The sequence below is a fragment of the Schistocerca serialis genome, chromosome 3, assembly GCF_023864345.2.
Source record: "Schistocerca serialis cubense isolate TAMUIC-IGC-003099 chromosome 3, iqSchSeri2.2, whole genome shotgun sequence".
Lineage (NCBI taxonomy): Eukaryota > Metazoa > Arthropoda > Insecta > Orthoptera > Acrididae > Schistocerca > Schistocerca serialis.
The window spans coordinates 458,606,191-458,631,607 of record NC_064640.1 but is presented as its reverse complement, the minus strand read 5'-3'; the positions used below and the strand labels follow the sequence as shown (position 1 = coordinate 458,631,607).

The window sequence follows — 25,417 nt, the reverse complement described above, 5'->3', positions numbered from 1 at the left end:
GAGCGGTTCTAGGCGCTTCAGTCCGGAACCGCGCGACTGCTACGGTCGCAGGTTCGAATCCTACCTCGGATATGGATGTGTGTGATGTCCTTAGGTTAGTTAGGTTTAAATAGTTCTAAGTTCTAGGGGACTGATGACCTCAGATGTTAAGTCCCATAATGCTCAGAGCCATTTGAACCAAAGCGTACAGAATAGACTACTACGTTGCGTAGCACAGCGGGAAGACGGGCAGGCAAGCAAGACTCCCGTAGCGTGCTTTGTTTGGGCATAGCTTGGCTTCAATGGTAGCAAAGCAGCCTGCCCGTTCTTGAAAACGTGCAACAGCTTGCCTGCCTGGCTAACAGGCAAGCATGGTCATGTTAACAAACACCTCTGGGTTTGACAGTAGAGATAAGCCTTTAAATAGAATTTTTTTACACGTTTCACACATTGCACGCTACTTACCCAAAGTTGTTGCTGACGTAAGTCTAAGGACGAAAGTGGTTGTTGTCTCCGTCGGTGAGTCCGGCCTATTTTCCGCCTCTCATCTAGGAATTTAAACTAATGCTGCCCAGCAATGAAATTAGGAAACCAGTTTCCTTATTGAACAGATTGCATTGAGCATATAGTGGAGTCGAGTACAGTTTTCGCGGGATTGTTACTATCATACCAGTTGGCAAAGAACAAATGCGTATTTCTTGTAACAAATAGCTTTCATGTGTGGCTAAAATGCGAAAAAAGTGAAGAAAAATATTTTGATACAGTCATTTTCACACCGAACAGCGTTGCAAATAACATCAGAAGCTACAGCGGAATATATTTAGAATAATGTACCCTCCTTCCCATGAATTCTTAGATGAGAACTGTATTTTTATTTATTGAATTAAGAAGTTTCGTGAAGCAACGTATTTTTACTTACCTGTACGTGAGGATGCAATCCAATTAAGAAGATAGTCCAGGTGAGGGACGCTGCCGTTGTATCATGTCCCTGCAGTCATATAATCAATTTTAACCTTACATGCCAACATTAAACTACTTTTTTTTAATGGAACCGCATGATTCACACTTTCTTGAGTAAATTAGACACGCTATTGTTATATACTGACCTCAAACATGAAGGTGTCCACTTCTTCCCTAATATCGAGGTCTGTTAGTTCTCCCGTTTGCTCCGCTACCTCAACAAGGAGATCCAGAAGTGATATTCGTTTGGCTGGAACAAAGTTTGAACGTGACAAATTCGTACAGAAAACGTCATTTCTTCGTGTTAGTTGTTGGCAGCATTTTGAAATTGATAGAGTCTGAGAATGTTTGGTATATAGCGATGGGTGTGCGTTCAACATTTCATTCGGAAACTCAACAAGAGCATCATATAACGCAGTAAAGTACAAAAAGGGATCAAAATTTAGATTGTATCTCAATTTCAGACTGAAGATCCGTTTTATAGAGATTGACGCACTTGGTGAAATAAGTCCAGCTATGCGCACTATTCCGTCGCTACGTGGATTTGTGTGATAAAATTCTCCTGTAGTTTTACAGCAATAGCATACACCATAGACTTCATGCTACCTCACAGAAAATAGTCAAAAGGTGTAATACTTGGTGGCCGGGATGGTCGTAGAAGAGCTTCCCCTCCACTAATCCTAACATGTGGGTATGTGACGTCCAGATGTCTCCGCACATTCACATCACGCTCAATTGTACCATAGTATTTTTGCTACCAAGTTACCTGACAAACCCACACTGGCATTCATCCAGTGAAACAGGAAGAACAACTCTGAGTAAACTGAGGTAGCTCGGTCCTCTTACTCTTGTTAACATTAGATATGGCACAATGAAAGGATCACAGATTATTCCAGCCCATATGCTAACAATGAACCTGTGTTGATTACCTTTGACCATGTTCGGCAGCCCAAATCAGTGTTGTGCGAGTTCATAACGTGGTCTCGAGCGAGCGTGCATTAGTCACTGAACAGCCCTGAAGTCTGGATTTATAGCTGGAGTATGCAGTGCCGTAAATACCACTTCACAAAATGTACTTGTCATAATTATGTAGTTCCTCACTACTGTTGCCTGGACATTCTGTAAATGGTATGAATGCAGCTGTTGGTTATAGACAACACTCTAAATGTTAATATGAAGTGGGTGCACTGGGAGATGCTGGTAGATGGTTCTTATGAAGTGTTTGGAAACGTCCTCTTCAACGGCAACTGTCCGAACTTAGGGTGGACATTCGGCATCCGTTTTTGAGAAATAATATTATACTTAAATGTGGAAAATTTGATACGGTATTTAGAAAGTATCTCAATACGACACAGTACTATGGTATGTACAATAAAACGTAATACAGAAAACGCACTTTGCTGTATGTACATTATAACTTTTTGGAAACAACCCAGGCAGAAAACACAGTACCCTCTTGTAACTTTTTGATCTCTCTTAGTCCTCTTTCAACAACTGCTTCAAACATCAAATTGTGAGGAAGATTTCTGTTTTGAGATCTTCCCACATACAATCTGCAGCAGCTCCACCGCTGCGCGGCTTGGCATATACAAACAATGTATTAGCCATTTCGATACTGGTGCCCGTCACAATGTGTCTAGGACATCACTGCACTAGTACACAATACAGTTACACAATTATAATGAGAGCAAAAGACTGCGAAAAGATTCAGGGCACATACGGGAACGCTCTACGGCCGGTCTGTGACTCCATCTTACACTGATGGCTAATCGTTTGTATAGCTAATTCAGATGTTGTTGCTGTTCTTGTGGTCTTCAGTCCTGAGACTGGTTTGATGCAGCTCTCCAAGCTACTCCATCCTGTGCAAGCTTCTTCATCTCCCAGTACCTACTGCAGCCTACATCCTTCTGAATCTGCTTAGTGTATTCATCTCTTGGCCTCCCTCTATGAGTTTTATCCTCCACGCTGCCCTCTAATACAAAATTGGTGATCCCTTGATGCCTCAGAACATGTCCTACCAACCGGTCCCTTCTTCTTGTCAAGTTGTGCCACAAACTCCTCTTCTCCCCAATTCTATTCAATACCTCCTCATTAGTTATGTGATCTACCCATCTAATCTTCAGCATTCTTCTGTAGCACCACATTTCAAAAGTTTCTATTCTCTTCTTGTCTAAACTATTTATCGTCCATGTTTCACTTCCATACAAGGCTACACTCCATACAAATACTTTCAGAAACGACTTCCTGACACTTAAATCAATACTCGATGGTAACAAATTTCTCTTCTTCAGAAATGCTTTCTTTGCCATTGCCAGTCGCCATTTTGTATCCTCTCTACTTCGACCATCGTCAGTTATTTTGCCCCCCAAATAGCAAAACTCCTTTACTAATTTAAGTGTCTCATTTCCTAATGTAATTCCCGCAGCATCACCCGACTTAATTCGACTACATTCCATTATTCTCGTTTTGCTTTTTTTGATGTTCATCTTATACCCTCCTTTCAAGACACTGTCCATTCCGTTCAACTGCTCTTCCAAGTCCTTTGCTGTCTCTGACAGAATTACAATGTCATCGGCGAACCTCAAAGTTTTTATTTCTTCTCCATGGATTTTAACAGTGGCATAGCGTGGTTGTAAAGGTTGGAGAGACTGTAGCTATTATATGGAGACAAAATAGTACAATAAACAATAATTTAAACAAATGAAACAAAATGCATCAAATAAAACAACAACAGCCACTCTCGTACTACTACTACCACTACTACTACTACTACCGTTACTACCATTACCACTACCACCGCCACTAATAATAATAATAACTAACTTGTTCAAGAAACGATGACAAATTTGTAGAACTCCAGCAGCAAGAGGAGAAGCACTTACATTTTCTTTTACACAAGTGCAATGCGCCTGTCTTTTCTTTCCACGAATAAGTCCATAACTCGGTCTACAAAGATCTGATCACTGGATAGATCTCCAAGTAGTGTCCTTTCTGTTGCTAACGTGCTCAAACACGACAGCCGGATGTTGGACATTGAATTTCTTAAATAATTCTTCACTCGTTCAAGAGCCCGCTTCGTTCACTGCTTGCTGTAGTTGTGGGTAGGGTCAAAACCAAACGCAGGAACTTCGTTGTTTCTTCATAAACGGAGTCTAAATCATTGTTGACAATGTACTTTAAGAGGATTCTTATAGTTGAGTGTTTTTTCTCACAAGCGTTTATGTTACACAGTTCATTTTCAAGTTGTTCTTGTTTGAAAAAAGGGTACTGTTCTAATAAATGAAGTAGTTTCAACTTTGGGAATTCTTTTTGATAGTTCGGGAAATACTTTTCGTTCAAAGGTTCAACAAACTGAATTTGGGGAAAGTCTTGAAACCTTATTTCCATCTGAACAATTTGCAAATCCAGTATCTCGTAAGTTAATGCCCTGAGAGATGTCTTTTGACTGTCACAGAATGATAAGTTGCCATTCAAACACAAGCTGCGTTTAATGCATTCATCAACGAATGTTTCCGTTCTTAACTGTTGTAAGTTTCTCAAAACATATCTTATTTCGTCGTAGCAAGCAGTTATACTGGCAGATTTTGACTGAAGAACACTAAAGAGGTGATCAACATAAACAAAGCACCGTCGGTAGAAGCAAAGGAAGTAGACAAACGTAAGATCATCCATCCATTGTTTCATTCCCACAGCACAGCTCAAAGATTCTGGATCTCACTGAGAGTCTGTATCATGAATATACACTCCTGGAAATTGAAATAAGAACACCGTGAATTCATTGTCCCAGGAAGGGGAAACTTTATTGACTCATTCCTGGGGTCAGATACATCACATGATCACACTGACAGAACCACAGGCACATAGACACAGGCATCAGAGCATGCACAATGTCGGCACTAGTACAGTGTATATCCACCTTTCGCAGCAATGCAGGCTGCTATTCTCCCATGGAGACGATCGTAGAGATACTGGATGTAGTCCTGTGGAACGGCTTGCCATGCCATTTCCACCTGGCGCCTCAGTTGGACCAGCGTTCGTGCTGGACGTGCAGACCGCGTGAGACGACGCTTCATCCAGTCCCAAACATGCTCAATGGAGGACAGATCCAGAGATCTTGCTGGCCAGGGTAGTTGACTTACACCTTCTAGAGCACGTTGGGTGGCACGGGATACATGCGGACGTGCATTGTCCTGTTGGAACAGCAAGTTCCCTTGCCGGTCTAGGAATGGTAGAACGATGGGTTCGATGACGGTTTGGATGTACCGTGCACTATTCAGTGTCCCCTCGACGATCACCAGTGGTGTACGGCCAGTGTAGGAGATCGCTCCCCACACCATGATGCCGGGTGTTGGCCCTGTGTGCCTCGGTCGTATGCAGTCCTGATTGTGGCGCTCACCTGCACGGCGCCAAACACGCATACGACCATCATTGGCACCAAGGCAGAAGCGACTCTCATCGCTGAAGACGACACGTCTCCATTCGTCCCTCCATTCACGCCTGTCGCGACACCACTGGAGGCGGGCTGCACCATGTTGGGGCGTGAGCGGAAGACGGCCTAACGGTGTGTGGGACCATAGCCCAGCTTCATGGAGACGGTTGTGAATGGTCCTCGCCGATACCCCAGGAGCAACAGTGTCCCTAATTTGCTGGGAAGTGGCGGTGCGGTCCCCTACGGCACTGCGTAGGATCCTACGGTCTTGGCGTGCATCCGTGCGTCGCTGCGGTCCGGTCCCAGGTCGACGGGCACGTGCACCTTCCGCCGACCACTGGCGACAACATCGATGTACTGTGGAGACCTCACGCCCCACGTGTTGAGCAATTCGGCGGTACGTCCACCCGGCCTCCCACATGCCCACTATACGCCCTCGCTCAAAGTCCGTCAACTGCACATACGGTTCACGTCCACGCTGTCGCGGCATGCTACCAGTGTTAAAGACTGCGATGGAGCTCCGTATGCCACGGCAAACTGGCCGACACTGACGGCGGCGGTGCACAAATGCTGCGCAGCTAGCGCCATTCGACGGCCAACACCGCGGTTCCTGGTGTGTCCGCTGTGCCGTGCGTGTGATCATTGCTTGTACAGCCCTCTCGCAGTGTCCGGAGCAAGTATGGTGGGTCTGACACACCGATGTCAATGTGTTCTTTTTTCCATTTCCAGGAGTGTATAATTAAAAACACTCTATAGCCCTGAGAAATGACTAGATGTTTTTGAAACTGCCCTGGAACGAAAGTACCAGCGAGTGCTGCTTGCATGTGGCAGTTAAAATCCTTTCTCAGTCAGCAATACAGTTCGTTTTGATGATTTGCTAAAAAACGAATGGAATGCAGTAAGATCACTTACTAACATGCGTACTTGTCGTATGATTTTGGAGGCATGTAACAGTACCAAATTCAGTTGGTGTGCGTAACAATGAATAAACAGCACATAGTGACAGAACTGCTTCACCAATTGTTGTAGTCCTCTTTCTATGCTCGCCATTACTGAAGCGCCTTCATATGTTTGACTAACCACTTTTCCTTCCACATTCCATTCTTCCAATACTGCGTGAATAATGTTTGACAAACCTTCAGCAGTTTTATCTCCAGAAATATCGTAAAATCCAACGAATCTTTCCTCAATTTTGTCTGCAATACAGTACCTAAATATTATACTCATTTGACTCTTGCATGACGCGTCTAATGTTTCATCAGCCTGAATCGAAATGAAATTGCAGTTATGAATTTCAGATTTTATTTTATCGTTAACTGCCAGAGTTATCATTTCTATTACATCACTCTGTATATCTGGAGAAGTTCCTTTAAAAATTGAAGATGATGACAGATGGTCTCGGATTAACTGCTCTCCTTGAGCTAGTATATCCAACAATTCCAGATAGTTACCTTTGTTGCTGGAGGATTCGTCTTCTCGATGGCCGCGAAAGACTAGTTCTTGTTTACAAAGAAATACAGTTGCGTGAATAAGACGAGCCAATACTCTCCTGCTGGATGCAACTTGTTTGTTGTATTATATTGCTGTCAGACGAGCGGCTTCAGAAAGGGCGTGCTCAATTCAGATTTGCCCAATAACTGAAATGATTCTTTGTTCTGCAGGTGACGTTTTGATATCTGATGCTTTTGTGCTTTCCTGTCAAAGTTCTTTATTGTACAAATGCCCTCATTGCATCATTCCTTTCCACCATCAAATAGAAGACATATATAACAATACAATCTGTTATTAACTGCATTCGCAGTCAGCCTAGAACACTTTTCGTACCAGGCTGTCTGAAAAGTGCGTTTTTCTTTGACTTCACTTAAAACTACACTGAGTATAGGAGTAGGTCGTTCAGCCTTCAATTCCCACTTTTTTCGTTCGTTAATGTAGAAAAAGGAGTTTTTAATAAAAATTCTATAAGGTGTTCAGTTGCTGGCTCACTCATGTTGGCGACACAACGAAAATATGCACTAAAATCAAACAAGAATGACTATGAACACAAACCGCGCGACTGTTCACTTACGTGTTAAAAGCCAGCATAGAAGCGGCAAAGACTAGTCTCGATACCTGCCAGCAAGTGCAGCGCACGACCATCGCTGAAGAGGTGAAGGGGAGGGGAACCGAGAACGCTCAAGCGCACACAGCCAGGTAAGGGAAGGGAGGCAGAGGCAGTGCAGTCGAGTCTCAAGCAGGCAGACACACCAATACTCAGGGTGCGGCGATGTCTTCGCACATTTAGTGCTCTTAGTAGAAAGTTATTTATTTTTTGTTTTGAATTACTATTCCATCTTTTTTTAGCACGAATGCGGGGGAGACTAAGTCTCAAAGTCTCCCCTCACTCTACGCCACTGGATTTTAATACCTACTCCGAACTTTTCTTTCGTTTCCTTTACTGCTTGCTCAATATACAGATTGAATAGCATCGGGGAGAGGCTACAAACCTGTCTCACTCCCTTCCCAACCACTGCTTCCCTTTCATGTCCCTCGACTCTTATAACTGCCATCTGGTTTCTGTACAAATTGTAAATAGCTTTTCGCTCCCTGTATTTTACCCCTGCCACCTTCATAATTTGAAAGAAAGTATTCCAGTCAACATTGTCAAAAGCTTTCTCTAAGTCTACAAATGCTAGAAACGTATGTTTGCCTTTCCTTAATCTTTCTTCTAAGATAAGTCGTAGGGTTAGTATTGCCTCACGTGTTCCAACATTTCTACGAAACCCAAACTGATCTTCCCCGAGGTCGGCTTCTACCAGTTTTTCCATTCGTCTGTAAAGAATTCGCGTTAGTATTTTGCAGCTGTGGCTTAGTAAACTGATAGTTCGGTAATTTTCACATCTGTCAGCACCTGCTTTCTTTGGGATTGGAATTATTATATTGTTCTTGAAGTCTGAGGGAATTTCGCATGTCTCATACATCTTGCTCACCAGATGGTAGAGTTTTGTCAGGACTGGTTCTCCCAAGCCTGTCAGTAGTTCTAATGGAATGTTGTCTACTGCCGGGGCCTTGTTTCGGCTTAGGTCTTTCAGTGCTCTGTCAAACTCTTCACGCAGTATCATATCTTCCATTTCATCTTCATCTACCTCCTCTTCTATTTCCATAATATTGTCCCCAAGAACATCGCCCCTGTATAGACCCTCTATATACTCCTTCCACCTTTCTGCTTTCCCTTCTTTGATTAGAACTGGGTTTCCCCAGAACTGGGTTAATTTTCCCGTAGTCAGTATCTATCTTACCCCTCATGTGATAAGCCTCTACATCCTTACGTTTGGCCTCTAGCCATCCCTGCTTGGCCATTCTGCACTTCCTGTCGATCTCATTTTTGAGACGTTAGTATTCCTTTTTGCCTGCTTCACTTGCTGCATTTTTGTATTTTCTCCTTTCATCAATCAAATTCAGTATCTCTTCTGTTACCCAAGGATTTCTACTAGCCCTCGTCTTTTTACCTACTTGATCCTCTGCTGCCTTCACTATTTCATTCCTCAAAGCTACCCATTCTTCTTCTACTGTATTTCTTTCCCCCATTCCTGTCAATTGTTCCCTTATGCTCTCCCTGAAACTCTGCACAACCTTTGGTTTAGTCAGTTTATCCAGGTCCCATCTCCTTAAATTCCCACCTTTTTGCAGTTTCTTCAGTTTTAATCTACAGTTCATAACCAATAGAGTGTGGTCAGAGTCCACATCTGCCCCTGGAAATGTCTTACAATTTAAAATCTGGTTCCTAAATCTCTGTCTTACCATTATATAATCTATCTGAAACCTTTTAGTATCTCCAGGGTTCTTCCATGTATACAACCTTCTTTCATGATTTTTTAACCAAGTGTTAGCTATGATGAAGTCATGCTCTGTGCAAAATTCTACCATGTGGCTTCCTCTTTCATTTCTTAGCACCAATCCATATTCACCTACTACGTTTCCTTCTCTTCCTTTTCCTACTGTCGAATTCCTGTCACCCATGACTATTAAATTTTCGTCTCCCTTCACTACCTCAATAATTTCTTTTATCTCGTCATACATTTCATCAATTTCTTCATCATCTGCAGAGCTAGTTGGCCTATAAACTTGTACTACTGTAGTAGGCGTGGCCTTCGTGTCTATCTTGGCCACAGTAATGAGTTCACTATGCTGTTGGTAGTAGCTTACCCACATTCCTACTTTTTTATTCATTATTAAACATACTTCTGCATTACCCCTATTTCATTTTGTATTTATAACCCTGTACTCACCTGACCAAAAGTCTTGTTCCTCCTGCCACCGAACTTCACTAATTCCCACTATATCTAACTTTAACCTATCCATTTCCGTTTTTAAATTTTCTAACCGACCTGCCCGATTAAGGGATCTGACATTCCACGCTCTGATCCGTAGAACGCCAGTTTTCTTTCTCCCGATAACGATGTCCTCTTGAGTAGTCCCCGCCCGGAGATCCGAATGGGGGACTATTTTACCTCTGGAATATTTTACCCAAGAGGACGCCATCATCATTTAATCATAGAGTAAAGCTGCATGCCCTCGGAAAAAATTACGGCTGTAGTTTCCCCTTGCTTTCAGCCGTTCGCAGTACCAAAACAGCAAGGCCGTTTTGATTAGTGTTACAGGGCCAGATCAGTCAATCATCCAGACTGTTGCTCCAGCAGCTACTGAAAAGGCTGCTGCCCCTCTTCAGGAACCACACGTTTGTCTGGCATGGGGGGGGGGGGCGGCTAATTCAGATACCAAGTAAAATCAGAAGAAACTTTGACACCACCATTCTCAAACGTCGATGATCCGCAGATCCTAAACTATGTATTTTTGGACATGTGTTCCCTCATGAAAAATGATTGGTTTGTAGTCCCAAGCGTTGTCGACGTTTTCCTTTTGTTTCTGTGCACATTATATCTCGCAAAAGGACGAAATAATTGTTCTTCTTCTTGTTTTCTCCGGTATAATTTGACTTCAGCGATCTGGAATTTTTGCAGTCGTGGTCTTAGTGGCTGTGCCCGCGTTCTGAGGAAAGACTTGGGATATATTTCGTCCAAACGTCTTCAGCGACCTGAGCAAAACAACGCACCTTTAAGAGTGGTAAGATCATGTGTCATGTGCCTCTGACAAATTACAAATTTTGTGTACTTGATTGCAAAATGATAACCATAACCGTTAGAAAAGTCGAGCAGTAATAATTCACAAGTAGTGCTCTATTGTGCGAATCACAGAAAAACTGTGCAGTCTAGCTTTAGATTCGCTGCTGAAATACGTCACGGCACATGTGCCCCTTTGCAATGTGCGTCTACGTTTCCGTTGACTTACGATTATCCGTCAAAATTTGCACGTTGTGACAAAAGTTGAAACTGTATCTCTGAACTTCCTTGTTTGAAACACAAGGAATTCCTCCCTCGATTATTTTGGTATATGTTTAGTGTCGCTACTTATCTTCTTTTACAGCAGGTCAAAGACCATCCTGCTGTCGAAGAGATTCAATACTCTGGCGACGCGAGAACGACGCCGCAAACATGTGACACGTTCGTTGCAGATACCCACCAGAGCGCTATAAATCCAACGACAACGAAACATCAAGCCAGTTGCTTTTATGTTCTGAAGTCATCAGTCTCGCGAGGCACGACATTAAAGATAACGGCCCTGCTTGCTCATGAATTCCTCTGGCAAAGTGTTTACGACTATTTCTTTATTTCTTATTTTCTTTTAGTCTGTTATCTAGGTACAGCGTCGTAAATGAATTGGTGTATATGAAAATAACATATAATATTTGAACATAAAATTTTAGATTTTTTAATAGAACTCAACATTATGATATTGTTCAAGGATGGGGAAGGAAATCGGCAGTGCCCTTTTCAAAGGAATCATCTCGGCATTCGCCTGGAGTGATTGAGAGCAATCACGGAAACTCTAAATCAGGATAGTCAGACGCGAACGCAATGTATCATCCTCCGGGATGCGAGCCCATTGTGTTAACCACTGCACCCCTCCCTCGGGGTGGCAGACTGACGTCTGCGACGTAGGCTTTCAAAAAGCGGGAATGACCTTCACATTTTTCCAGTCACTGGCAATGCTTCACTAAGGAGCATTAGCGCTAGAAAAGGAGCAAGTTGTTTCACATACCCTACGTACAATCGTGTAGGTTTCCCATGAGGTTCATTCGCTTTCCTTCTGTTAAACTATTTCAGGTGATTTTCTATACCGCCATAAATTAGAGACCTTACGTTTTGATGTCGTTCAACTATTTTAAGGGGGAACCACAGTACAGCCTTTCTCAGTGAAACTACTTTGGAAAAAGAAATTTAGTATTTCGTCTTCTCTCCGTCGTCCTCCATTTCAGTGCCATTGTTGACACTTTATGGACACAGAGTGTCTGGACAGATGTTTTTGATCTGTTTGCTAATTTAACATGAGGCTAAAGCTACAGAGGATTTTCTGTCATATCGGTAGATAGAATTTGACTTCCGAATTCGTTGAAACTTTTCACGGAAGGGAAGCTTAGCTTCGTTCGAGTTTAGTTCGTCTGTGAGGCTTTGGTGACGTATAAATCGACAATGAAGCCTAGTTTGCTTTCAGAACAGCTTCCTAACACGGCTGTTAAGCCACGATGGGTCTTTCTCATCCCTCACAACTTTGCTCGCCACATACCTGCCTAAGGTTTATTGTACAATGCTCGTAAACTTTGTCCATTTATTCTGAACATTTTCAGTCTCAGAGATGAATGTTTCATGTTGACCACTCAGTTAATCTGAAATTTGTTTGGTACTTACTAAACAGCAATATTTTCCTACGTTTCTTTTCATTTCTATTTACAGCCTCTGCTATAACGGCCTTATGATCACTGGATCCGTGTTATGTTAAAATAATATTCTTGGTGACCGAGTGATGCCATTTCTTCTTCGTCTTCATAATGAGTCTGCTGTGGACATTCCCGTCTTCCACAATGACAACAACCGTGTTCACAGGGCTGCACTCATACGTTCCTGTTTCGACGTACACTCAGGCATCCTACTGCACCTCGACTGCCCCGCTTAATCACCCGATCTTAATCTCACAGAAAACGTCCAGGACTATTTGGAATAACGGGCGAAGTGCAGCAGTCAGCTTCCCCGAAATGTGATAGCTTTATGAGATCTACTCATCAATAAGTGGCTGCATCTGGATATGGCATACCTGAAGAAACATGCGGACGCTCTTCCTCACTAAATTTAGTCCGTTATCAATGCTAGAGGCGGTGAACGCACTGTATTAGCGTGAAGAATCAACGGGACGATTAATTTTTGTAAGGTGTGATTATCAGTAAATCAGATACTCGTGAGTTTATATGGTTTTTAATAAAGTTGGAGAAACGTGGAAAAATTATCAGCGGTCGCCAGTTTAAATCAACCAAGTGACTAAAACTTATTCTGGTGCCACACGACTGAAAGAGATTTCCTCTTTTTTGCAACACTTGTTTTACGTTTCGTCACAAAGGTTGCACACTGTTTGTAAAATGGCGAAACACATTGGTGTGCAAAACTTAAGGACGAAAGCAACTTTGGCGTGACGTGTTACTGCAGATTAACAAAGCTTGGTGAAACTTGGACAATACATAGAAAGAACTGCTACTGTACAGTTCAGATAGTCACTGGAACACATACGCAATAAGACGAACAGAAATGACACTTTTATTCAAAGACAATAACTACGAGGGTCACTCCAAAAGAAATGCACATCTTTTATGCTACATGTTTGAAAGTTTTACAGTGTGTAGATACATCCTTTAGGAACAATATTTTCATTTCTCCACATAATTTCCATCCCTCTCAACTGCCTTACGCCATCTTGGAACCAGCGCCTGTATACCCGCACGGTAAAATTGTGGACCAACCTGTTGGAGACACTGTTTGGCAGCATGCACAAGGGAATCATCACCTTCAAACCTTGTTCCGCGAAGAGAGTATTTCAGTTTCCCAAAGAGATGATAGTCACATGGACCCATGTCACGACTGTAAGGTGGATGTTTCAGTGGTGTCAATCCGAGTTTTGTGATCGCTTCCATGGTTTTTTGACCGACATGTGGCCGTGCATTGTCGTGCAACAGCAAAACATCCTGCTTTTGCCGATGTGGTCGAACACGACTCAGTGGAGCTTGAAGTTTCGTAAGTGTCGTCACATATGCATCAGAATTTATGGTGGTTCCACTTGGCATGATGTCCACAAGCAAGAGTCCTTCGGAATCGAAAAACACCATAGCCATAACTTTTCCAGCAGAAGGTGTGGTTTTGAATTTGTTTTTCTTGGATGAATTTGCATGATGCCACTCCATTGATTGCCTCTTCGACTCTGGTGAAAAATGATGGAACCATGTTTCATCACCTGTCACAATTCTTCCAAGAAATTCATCTCCACCATTCTCGTACTGCTCCAAAAGTTCGCTGCATACCGTTTTTCTTGTTTCTTTGTGAGCCACTGTCAACATCCTGGGAACCCACCTGGCACAAACCTTCTTTAACGCCAACTCTTTTAGTATTCTGCAAACACTTCCTTCCCCCATCCCAACGTAGCGTGACAGTTCGTTCACTGTGATGCGTCTGTCAGCAGTCACCAATTCGTTAACTCTCTGCACATTGTCTGGAGTGTGTGCCCGCTTTCATCACGTAACCTGCTTGCCCACCGACTAACTGTACTGCGATCGACAGCAACATCTCTGTACACCTTTTTCCACCTGTTGTGGATGTTTCCCACTGTCTCGTTTTCAAAGCACAGGAATTCTATGACAACACGTTGCTCCTGACGAACATCAAGTGTATCAGCCATCTTGAAGACATGCTGTGACGGCGCCACTCACGGGAACAGGTTGAACTAAGTTTGAAAACAAGCGGGAAGGATGTATCTACACATTGTAAAACTTTCACACATGCAGAATGAAAACTGTATTTTCACAAAAATAGTATGCATTTCTTTTCGAGTGACCCTCGTACAATGAAGTTTCCGCAATTTACGATGGTCCCCTGGACATTACAAAAGCGGTGTGTGATCACCACGGATAACAGTTCATACTCAGCAACGTGCACCCATGCTGGCCACAGGGTTCGTATGGAGTTCCTGTTGTAGGGCGTTCCATTCCTCCACCAGCACAGTTGACAGCTGCTGGATGGATGATGGTGGATGTGAAAGTGCTGAAATACGTCTCCACAGCGCACACTACAAGTCCTCGATGGGATTTAAGTGGGGAACTGCCAGGCCAGTTCATTCACCGAACATCCTCTCTCTCTCCAAGAGCTCCTCCACCTGCCCTGCTCTATGTGGTCTCGCATTGCCGTCCATAACAATGAAATCAGTTCTGAATGCACCACGGAAAAGGATCACCTGGGGAATGAGTACAGTGTCACAATAACATTGACTTAGACGTGTACCGTGTTCAAAGATTTGGAGGTCAGTACGTCCATGCGGTATTATACCTCCCCACACCATAACACCTAGACCACCAAAACGACCATGTTCGCAATGTTCCTGGGTGTATTACATGTCCCCGCCTCCCCCCACATGAGAATACGTTCAGTATCGCCGAACATGGTCGGTTTGGTGGTTCAGGTAATATGGCATGGGGAGGCATACGGTTACATGGGCGTACGGATCTCGACATCTTTGAATACGGTACACTCACCAGTCAACGTTATTGTGGTGCTATACTCATTTCCGATGTGTGTCGTTTCGTGGGTGCATTCAGTCCTGATTTCATTGTTATGGATGACAGTGCGCGACCGCATCGAACAGCGCGCGTGGGGGAGCTCTTTCAACTAGAGGACATTCGGCGAATTGACTGGCCTGCCCGTACCCCCGACTTAAATCGCATCGAGCACGTGAGGGATGCGGTGGTTAGACGTACTGCAGCACATCCAAATGCACCAACGATCAACCAGCAGTTGTCTATCTCGCTGGTGGAGGAATGGAATGCCCTACCACATGAACTCCTACCCAACCCTGAGGCTAGCATGGGAGCACGTTTCAGAGCGTGCACTATTATCCGTGGTGATCACACACTATATAAAGAACCATGTCTCCCCTTTTATACTGTCCTGGGAACCATCATAAATCGTGCTGACTTCAGTGTATTTACTGTCTTTGAACTAAAGGGGCAATTCTGATTGTCTCCTTGCGCATTTCATTCACTTATCTTCCGCTCTATACCATAAATGTTCTTTCTGCGTACGGTCCAAGTTACATCGAGCTTTGTTACTTTCATGCGAAAGTTACTTTCTTCTTTAAGTTTTCCACGTCAGTGTAATTCGTCTTCCGTGAAACCTCAGTCCTCCCTCCCGACATCTTGAGAAGAGTTGTCACAGGTAAAGGGCAGGGCAACTGCACTCCACACTTTCGGTATAAACTGTCCTCTAACTTTTGCTAGTGCTATTTCGATCAATAGTAAATGTTTTTTATGACAACACTGTAACAGGTCGAAGTCATGCATCATGAAAACTTATGTTTCGGATTTAAATAAAATGTAATGTTGTCTTAGGTACCCAGTGTTAACTTCTGGATAGTACTTGTGTTGCTAGTCTAGCGATGATGTATACAAAGTTTTTGGACCTAGTCTTTCAAAGTTAGTGTTGTCAAAACTGCGCCTGCAATACACGTATATGGGTACGAATTAATGGATTTACTACGTTTCAGCTAGAAATGTGAGTCTCTGTGGCAGAAATCTCACTTTCCAAATAAATTGTGACTGACGCATGAAATCTAATATGAAAGTTTTCTGATCTTACTCATTTCGCACGAAGACCAAGCATTTTTTACATTTTTTGTTCTTTATTTGATTACTTCTATGTTTCATGTGTGCAGGCTTTCACAGTCAGAGTCAGTTTCTATAAAGTTCTTTATTGCAGTCCCTAACCAATCTCACTTTCATAATGGCTGAAACGTTCGTTCTCTTTATAATATGACGCGCTCTAAAAGTCGAAATAGTTTTATCGATACGTGCATGCTATTTACAGTATGAGGTACCCAGTTATGACAAATGGACCAAGAAAAATATAGTAACAATAAACTAATAAGAAAAATAACTTACATTTCAGATTTTTCCTTTCATTAGCATTTCTTGACCTAAATTCCTCTTTACGCTCTTTTATTATCTGAAAAGAACAATAAAATTGCATTATAATTCAAAATGTTTTCTAATGCATCAAATTAACTGCAAACACACCAGTTACTGTGCTGAACAACAGAAAAGCTTAGCGATGAAAAATGAAATTTTGGCTTAGGTATCTACCTCCTATTTCGTTCTGCAGTAGGAGACAGAAAGGAATTACTTATTATTTTCCAATAGCACTGAAACATCTTAATGGAAAATGCAGAAGACAGTATATTTTCATCATCTTAGTGGTTTTCTTTCAGCCAGTTAGCAGAAAGAAGCTGAATATCGAAGTAAACCGAATGGACTGCAAAGTTATTAGATAATTACCGTTGACACTTACGTGCAGTTCATAAAGAAACGAGAGTTTCTAAAGCTACATTCACCAGATTTGAATGAAAATACGAGGAGACTTTAAAAAGTAAGATACACGTATCTAACCCACGCTAGGACCATTGCACAACTAGAGTGGCACGTTGCCAGAAGAGAGAACATGTTGAAGGTTTCCTGCAGACACAGACCTACATCACAGTGTGGCAGCGAAATGGCGTAGCAACTGGAAACATAACACCAAAATTGGAGTACCCGCGATAGTTCTTGTGAACAAAACGTCTAAATTATATTCAGTTTCACCGTGAAATTTTGGTAATATATGGACCAAATGCAATGTCGCCTCCAGCCGTAGTGATATGGTGCCATCAGTCTGACCAAGGCCGCACAGCCGTAGGTGATGCTGATCGGGAAGAAAGGTCACTGCATTTAGGAACTTTCGGGTAATTGAACATGTATCAATAATTACAGATATCTGTAGTTGTATGTATACGTATGGATGTAGCTGTATTGCGTTGATGTAGTGGTGGATATTGTGTGGTATGACTCCTGTAGTTGATAGTATAATTGGTATAATGTCAACTTTATCCTGATGCCATATGTCCTTGACTTCCTCAACCAGTTGGATGTATTTTTCAATTTTTTCTACTGTTTTCTTCTGTACATTTGTTGTATTGGGTATGGATATTTCGATTAGTTATGTTAATTTCTTCTTTTTATTGGTGAGTATGATGTCAGGTTTGTTATGTGGAGTTGTTTTATCTGTTATAATGGTCCTGTTCCAGTATAATTTGTATTCATCATTCTCCAGTACATTTTGTGGTGCATACTTGTGTGTGGGAACGTGTAGTTTTATTAGTTTATGTTGTATGGCAAGTTGTTGATGTATTATTTTTGCTACATTGTCATGTCTTCTGGTGTATTCTGTATTTGCTAGTAGTGTATATCCGCTTGTGATGTGATCTACTGTTTCTATTTGCTGTTTGCAAAGTCTGCATTTATCTGTTGTGGTATTGGGATCTTTAATAATATGCTTGCTGTAATATCTGGTGTTTATTGTTTGATCCTGTATTGCAATCATGAATCCTTCCGTCTCACTGTATATATTGCCTTTTCTTTCTTAGCCATGTGTTGGATGCGTCTTGATCGATGTGTGGCTGTGTTAGATGATACGGGTGCTTGCCATGTAGTGTTTCCTTTTTACAATTTACTTTCTTCGTATTTGTTGATGTTATGTGATCTAAAGGGTTGTAGAAGTGGTTATGAAATTGCAATGGTGTAGGCGATGTATTTATATGAGTGATTTCTTTGTGTATTTTGCTAGTTTCTGCTCGTTCTAGAAAGAATTTTCTTAAATTGTCTACCTGTCCATAATGTAGGTTTTTTATGTCGATAAATCCTCTTCCTCCTGCCTTTCTGCTTAATGTGAATCTTTCTGTTGTTGAATGTATGTGATGTATTCTATATTTGTGGCATTGAGATCGTGTAAGTGTATTGAGTGCTTCTAGTTCTGTGTTACTCCATTTCACTACTGCAAATGAAGAGGTCAATATTGGCATAGCATAAGTATTCATAGCTTTTATCTCGTTTCTGTTTTCAGTATTTTTGTTTGTCTTTGTCTACATTTTTCTTTTAGTTCTTCTTTAATATTTGTATTATCTATTCCTATTTTTTGCCTGTATCCTAGATATTTATAGGTATCTGTTTTTTGCATCGTTTCTATACAGTCGCTGTGGTTATCCAATAAGTAATCTTCTTGTTTAGTGTGTTTTCCCTTGACTATGCTACTTTTCTTACATTTGTCTGTTCCGAAAGCCATATTTATATCATTGCTGAATACTTCTGTTATCTTTAGTAATAGGTTGAGTTGTTGATTTGTTGCTGCCAGTAGTTTTAGATCATCCATGTATAGCAAATGTGTGATTTTGTGTTGGTATGTTCCAGTAATATTATATCCATAATTTGTATTATTTAGCATGTTGGATAGTGGGTTCAGAGCAAGGCAGAACCAGAAAGGACTTAATGAGTCTCCTTGGTATATTCCACGCTTAATCTGTATTGGCTGTGATGTGATATTATTTGAATTTGTTTGGATATTAATTGTGGTTTTCCAATTTTTCATTACTATGTTTAGGAACTGTACCAATTTAGGATCTACTTTGTATATTTCCAATATCTGTAGTAACCATGAGTGGGGTACACTATCAAAAGCTTTTTGGTAATCGATGTATACGTAGTATAGCGACCTTTGTTTACTTTTAGCTTGATATGTCACCTCTGCATCTATTATCAGTTGCTCTTCACATCCTCGTGCTCCTTCGCAACAGCCTTTTTGTTCTTCATTTATAATTTTGTTCTGTGTTGTATGTGTCATTAATTTCTGTGTAATGACTGAAGTTAATATTTTGTATATTGTAGGTAGGCATGTTATGGGGCGATATTTTGCTGGGTTTGCTGGGTCTGCTTGATCTTTAGGTTTCAGATAAGTTATTCCTTGTGTAAGTGTATCAGGGACTGTGTATGGGTCTGTAATGTAACTGTTAAATAATGTAGTTAGATGTAAATCTGTTGAGGTGAAGTTCTTTAGCCAGAAATTTACTATTTTATCTTTTCCAGGGGCTCTCCAATTGTACGTAGAATTAATTGCTCGGGTGACTTCATGTTGCAAAATTATCACTTCAGGCATTTGTGGTATCATCTTGTATGTGTCTGTTTCTGCTTGCAGCCACCGTGCATGTCTGTTATGTTGTACCAGGTTTGACCATATGTTGCTCCAGAAGTGTTCCATGTCTGTTATGTTTGGTGGATTGTCTATTTTAATGTGTGTGTTATCTATTGTCTGATAAAATTTCTTTTGGTTTGTGTTGAATGTGTGGTTTTGTTTCCTTCTATTTTCACTTTTCTTTGTATCTTCTAAGTCGTTTGGCCAATGCTTGTAATTTCTGCTTCTTTTCATCTAATTGCTCTATCGCTTCTTGTTGTGAGATTTTCCCTAACCTTTTTCGTTTTTTGTCTGATATTTCATTTCTTATAAATTGTGTTAGCTGTCCGATGTATTTTCTCAGTTTTTCTATTCTGATCTGTATCCTGTGTTGCCATGCTGGTTTTGTGGGTTTCTTCTGTGTGTTGGTTGGTTCTGATCTCTGCCTTGTGTGTATATTTAGTGTAGTGCGTGCTCCTATATAAACCAGTAGTTTTAACTCTTCCATAGTTGTATTTTCATTTATGTTGTTGTGTATGATTGTGTTGATAGTTGTTATTGTTGTTTCGACTTGTGTGTTATTTGGTGGTCTATGCAAGAATGGTCTAATGTCTGTATTTGTGTCTTTGTATTCTATATATGTCAGCTGAAATTTTTCTTCTATATCTAACATGTGTGTCACTTCGTGTTCTATTTGTGCTTGTTCTGGTGGCTGTCTTAAGATTTCGTTTTCCACTGATTGTTTAATTGATGCGTGTTGTTCTTTGTTTGTTTGCTCTGGGGTGTTTGAGTCCATTACTGTATTTTCTTCTTCTTCTGATTGCACATTATTTTGTTCCACTATGTGTTGTACTTGTTGTTTGATGTTTTCTAATTCTGACTGGGGTATCCTGTTATTTTTGATTATTACACGGATCTGATCAGCTAGTCGTTGTTCTGTTGAAAATTTTAATTCTGGGTATCTGGTAATAAATGTTGTGTATATTTGTGATCTGTATCCAGTTGTGTTGGTTCCTAAATTTGTTACTTGGTAATAACAGAACATGAGGTGTCGGTTAACTTCATCTGACCATCTCATCCTCTGTCTTTGTTTTCCTTCTAGAGTGGTTGCAGGAAGCATATCCTGCAAAACACCTCTATTTGGATTTAAATCATTTTCCGTGTGGCTAGTAGTGACGTTACCATTGTTGACGGGCATAGGGTTCAAGCGTCGTCCCCGACCATGATAGCGCTTGTCCGAGGCTTCATTAGTTCTGTCCTGAACCAACTAATCACACTAAAAGGCGGGTTAGCCCTGTTAGTGGTTTGTTCTTTTCGTCGCCTTTTACGACTGGCAGAACATACCGGATGCCTATTCTTCTCCTTCTTCTTCTTATTATTATTATTACTTATGCGATAAAGCTACAGATGTTGCAATTTTCCACTATGCTATGCTAATGGATATTTATTTTATTCCCCGCAGACTAATTACAATAAAATTCTTTTACGCATGAAAGTATGAAGTTGGAATATCTGTTATTATTAAATGAAAATAGATCTTAATTGTTCTCTAATGAATCTGGTTCTGACCACCTACCGAGCGAAACAAAATATTTGGTGAATAACGCAAATATATTTAAACTGAGACTGAAGTCGGTTTTTTTTACGATAGATGGGTCCTTAACTGTAGTAAATAATTACGTATATAGCGTCCTATCATGAGCCAGGCTGTGAAAAACATAAGTGAGAGGTGTCTAACTGTTGTAGAAACGACTCGTTAAACACAGTACCATATTTGGAATATTTAACTCACTAACAAATGCAAGAGCCATGAAACGCAAACTTACAACTACACCACACATAGAACAAAGAAAAATAAAATATTTCGACACTTTACTTGTCAGTGTACGCTACTAAGTCAAGTAACAAGCTTTGCTTACCCGTTCTGTGAAACCGTGTAATATGTTTAACACGTGATTCTGTTCGTGATATACGGGACAGAGTCTGAACGTCAGAGGCATGTGCACCCAGAATCGAAGCTGACGGTACAGGAACAGCTCACTCATTCTGTGGAAGAGGAATATCAGAGATAAACGAGTTGTATACTCTGTAATATTATTTATTATTTGGTTTTAAGTGACTAAAGATAAAAGACAGCGTTCAATTACAGGCAATGTCATATGGGAAGCACATGTGTGCCCTAAACATTGATTTTCTAGAAGACACATATAGAATTGGAAATAAGATGTACCCTCTCTTAGTTACATTCATTCATATCTACAGCAATTTACGTCAAACAAATCAGTGTGAAGTGCAGTGCAGAAGCTAGTTGCAGCGCTAGCAATAGGAGTTTCTCCTCATTCTTTTCAGAGACAAAGTGGTAAGAAATGATGATATACAGAATGGCTATAATTTAACTTTCGCTACGTGAGACAGCCACCAAGATCGTAGGACGATTAAACTGTGCAGAAACATTTGGAAGAGCATGCAGAAGAGAAGTAATGAATACATCATTGAAAGAAACCCATTTTAATTTCCACATGAGATGGTAAATTTGTTAATTGCGTACCTTTTTTACGTTCCAGGCTACAAACTTTGCTCAGTGTGACGGTCAACTGCACCAACAATACCCTGGAACTGCATTAGAGACATCATTTCACAGCTATTCGCAGCACTTTTCGAACAGTGGAACTTGGAATGTTCAAATGTCGTGACGCAGCTCGTGCACTGCTTGAAGATAGCACATTGCGTCCAGGATTCTCAGACATGGCAACAGTAACTGCGTCAACAATTTTTGGCGCAACTAACCGTCCGCCTCTCCCACGAGCAATTCCCAAATTGCCAGGTAATTCGAACTTCCAAATCATGTTCTTCAACCTCGATGCAGAAATAGGATCTGTCTGTATTCCTTCGCTGCGCCGATACTTGTGAAGAGTAGCAGAGCTACTGCTATTGTTTTGATAAAACAGTTTTACGAGTAAATATCTGCTCACCTTGTCCAGACCCATGCTGACTGTCTACAACTCTATTGCACACTAATGCATGTGTTTCAGCACTACGTCACCGCACCAGCACCTGCACCTAACGGTTAGTCATGACACTAACAAAACTAATAACGCAAATCCTGCAGCCCACAGTTTGAACATCATTCCTATAAAGTTGGGTACCAATACGGTAAATAATTTTCCGCCTGCACTGGCTCAAGTAGCGAAAGTTTAATTATAACCGCCCTGTATATCGATCAGTGATAAAATGACGGACAATTTGAAATTAGCTACACAATTCCGCGCGTTTTACTTGTAGATCTCAGGAAAGCTTGTGATACAAATCAAATAAAAACAGGCCATCTTCAGGCTTTTCATCGCCATTATGGCTGCTGGTGGTGAGAGACGGAGCGAGATCTGTAGAAGTAGGGTTGTCACTGAGTGACAACCGTACTTCTACAGATCTCGCTCCGTCTGCCACCACCAGCAACCATAATGGCGGTAAAAAGCCTGAAGATGGTCTGAGGAAAAGGCCGAAATCGGTTGCTAGTAAATAAAAAATCTGAAAACGTGATCGAGACGGTTTTATTTGATTTTTAGCATTTCAAACCGATCGATGTCCTCCAATTACAGAATGCTTTCTAAAATTTTAAAAGCATGCGACGCTTCTGACTTTGACATTCTGTTTCCCTAACTCTTCAGATTCAGCTATCCTCCAGTTGTTATAAAATTCTTTTGTTCATAGCCTATATATCGCAAGTATACGCTCCAATATTGATGTAGCTGTACGTTAACAACGTGTCAACTATTCTGCTCCATTGTCAGATTACTTATACATTGGTGACCTTCCTCTGCACCTAGATGCAACACAAATAAAACTGCCGAGCGAGGTAGCGCAGTGGTTGGTTCACTAGGCTCGCATTCGGGAGGACGACGATTCAAACCCACGCCCGGCCATCCTGATTTAATTTTCGCGTGATTTTCCTAAATCGCTTCTGGCAAATTCCGGGATGGTTCCTTTTCCTTTGAAAGGGCACGGCCAACTTCCTTCCCCATCCTTCGATACCCGATGGGGCCGATAACCTCGCTGTTTGGTTCCCTTCCCCGAATCAACCAACCAACCAAATAAAACTGAGAACAGCCATCAGATGTGTAAATTACGACTTATGTGGCTTTCTCACCTGAACTAAGCACACAGCTGCAATTCGTAAAATATCACCATCTCAGCGTACGTTTAAAGAAATAACAATTCGTAAAAGAATATCACCATCTCAGCGTGCGTTTAAAGAAACGCCAAAACCTACTCGACCTTAGGCTTAGCGCCCAATATTTTAAATTCTTGGTTATTATTGCGTAATTCTAGGAGATGTTTCACACCAACTCATGCTTGCTGGAGTTGGTGATGCACGCTCGTGGGTGGTACACTTGCGATGAACAGTTAGTTTGGCTACCTACGGAAAAGCGGTAAATACTATTTTTTTTTTTTTCGTCTGATCGACTACACTGGCTCACCTTATTTGTCACTGACTTAAACAATTTTGTTTTAAAAACTTAACAGTACTTAACGTTCTCGTTCTCATCAGAACCAGCTCTAGATTCAATACTTCACTCTCCCTCACATTCCTGTGAGATTGCAGAGCTTCCAAACACGCTGAAGGACCATTTCCTATCACAGAAATATTATAGCCGAGTTAGCTTGTGCCTGAGAAATGGATGTCACCCAGCAACGTTCGGTAAGGGCAACTCCGAACTACTGCATTGTACGCATCCTGTACAAATTTACATATTGTACCTGTGCAAACAATGTAAAAATGAGATAGTTCTTCGAACATCTAGGTGCTGCAGTACCCGACGACCGTGTTCGTAAATTTTTCGTGACAATCGTTCTACAGTCTGTGTGTGTGTCTGTAGGAGAGAGAAAAAGTTAAAGAAAGTAGGAATTGTGTCGTGTGTGAGATAGAAACCACGAGTAAGTGAGTGAAACACGACGTATGAAAATTCATTGAGCTGTGGGACATGTTTGCAACAACGTATATACAATCAGTGCTCCACGCCGTGTACATCCTTTGACAAAATATCAGTCTAAAGGTGTAGATCGGTGCTCCCTTTTGCAATCCCTGAATGTCTTTGCCCCACTATGTTCATTTTATTTATTTATTGTTCGTTTATTTCGAAAAAAAATATTTTACAATAATCTGCAATACTCACTTTAGTAGAAGAGGATTATCAAATGTAGAGCAACATAGAACTATACTGTTTCAAAGGACTTGGTAGACGAAATAGAAATGTCTTTTCGTCTTAATTGATACCTAATGATATTGTTTTCACCTGAACAACCATATTTAGAATTTTTTATGCTATCAAAGGCACAAGAAAAATTCAGAACATCTATGAGAAGGTTGAAATAGCTTTTATTTAAGCAGATCCTGAATTTTTTGGTTCAAAGTAGCTAAAGCACACGTTCAGGCGACTGCGGCGTTTTGTTTTCACGACGACTTTTGTCGAGAATTCGGTCTCACATAGATATGTAGATGAGAGCTATACGAGGACTTTGAAGGCTTCCTTTGCCTCTCATGGATAAAGAGGAAGGAAACTGGCCCAGAATTCTTTCAATCCAGTTTATTGACACTGTTCTTTAGCACTCAAATCTCGTTTCAGTTCGAGAACCATAATCGCATTTGTTAACATTGCTAAACTTTGGCTGCACTATGCACTGGTGACAAAAATTTGTTCACCTGCCGGGACGCGAACGTCATCTTCCACTTGACACGAGAGGTAGCTTTCACCGCCTTTTTTGTGAAAACAAGACGACGTTCTTTACTAAATAAAATATTTGTGGAAAACCGTACATAAGTGGACTTTTTCAACATCACTTTGTTGCGTAAATGGTGTAAACTATTTTTGGAAAAGCGTACATAAGTGGACTTTTT

General features: G+C 41.2%; 1 protein-coding gene across 1 annotated transcript in view; it reads right to left on the bottom strand.

Moving 5' to 3' along the window:
- Nucleotides 1-25,417, bottom strand: part of LOC126470357 (cytochrome P450 4c3-like) — a 188,373-nt gene that overhangs the window by 33,690 nt on the left and 129,266 nt on the right. The window contains exons 6-9 of the mRNA XM_050098153.1: nucleotides 21,444-21,570; nucleotides 16,431-16,494; nucleotides 1,086-1,189; nucleotides 899-967 (exon numbers count right to left, since the gene is read on the bottom strand). Coding sequence (XP_049954110.1) covers nucleotides 899-967; nucleotides 1,086-1,189; nucleotides 16,431-16,494; nucleotides 21,444-21,570 — 364 coding nt within the window. The remainder of the gene's footprint in view (nucleotides 1-898; nucleotides 968-1,085; nucleotides 1,190-16,430; nucleotides 16,495-21,443; nucleotides 21,571-25,417) is intronic.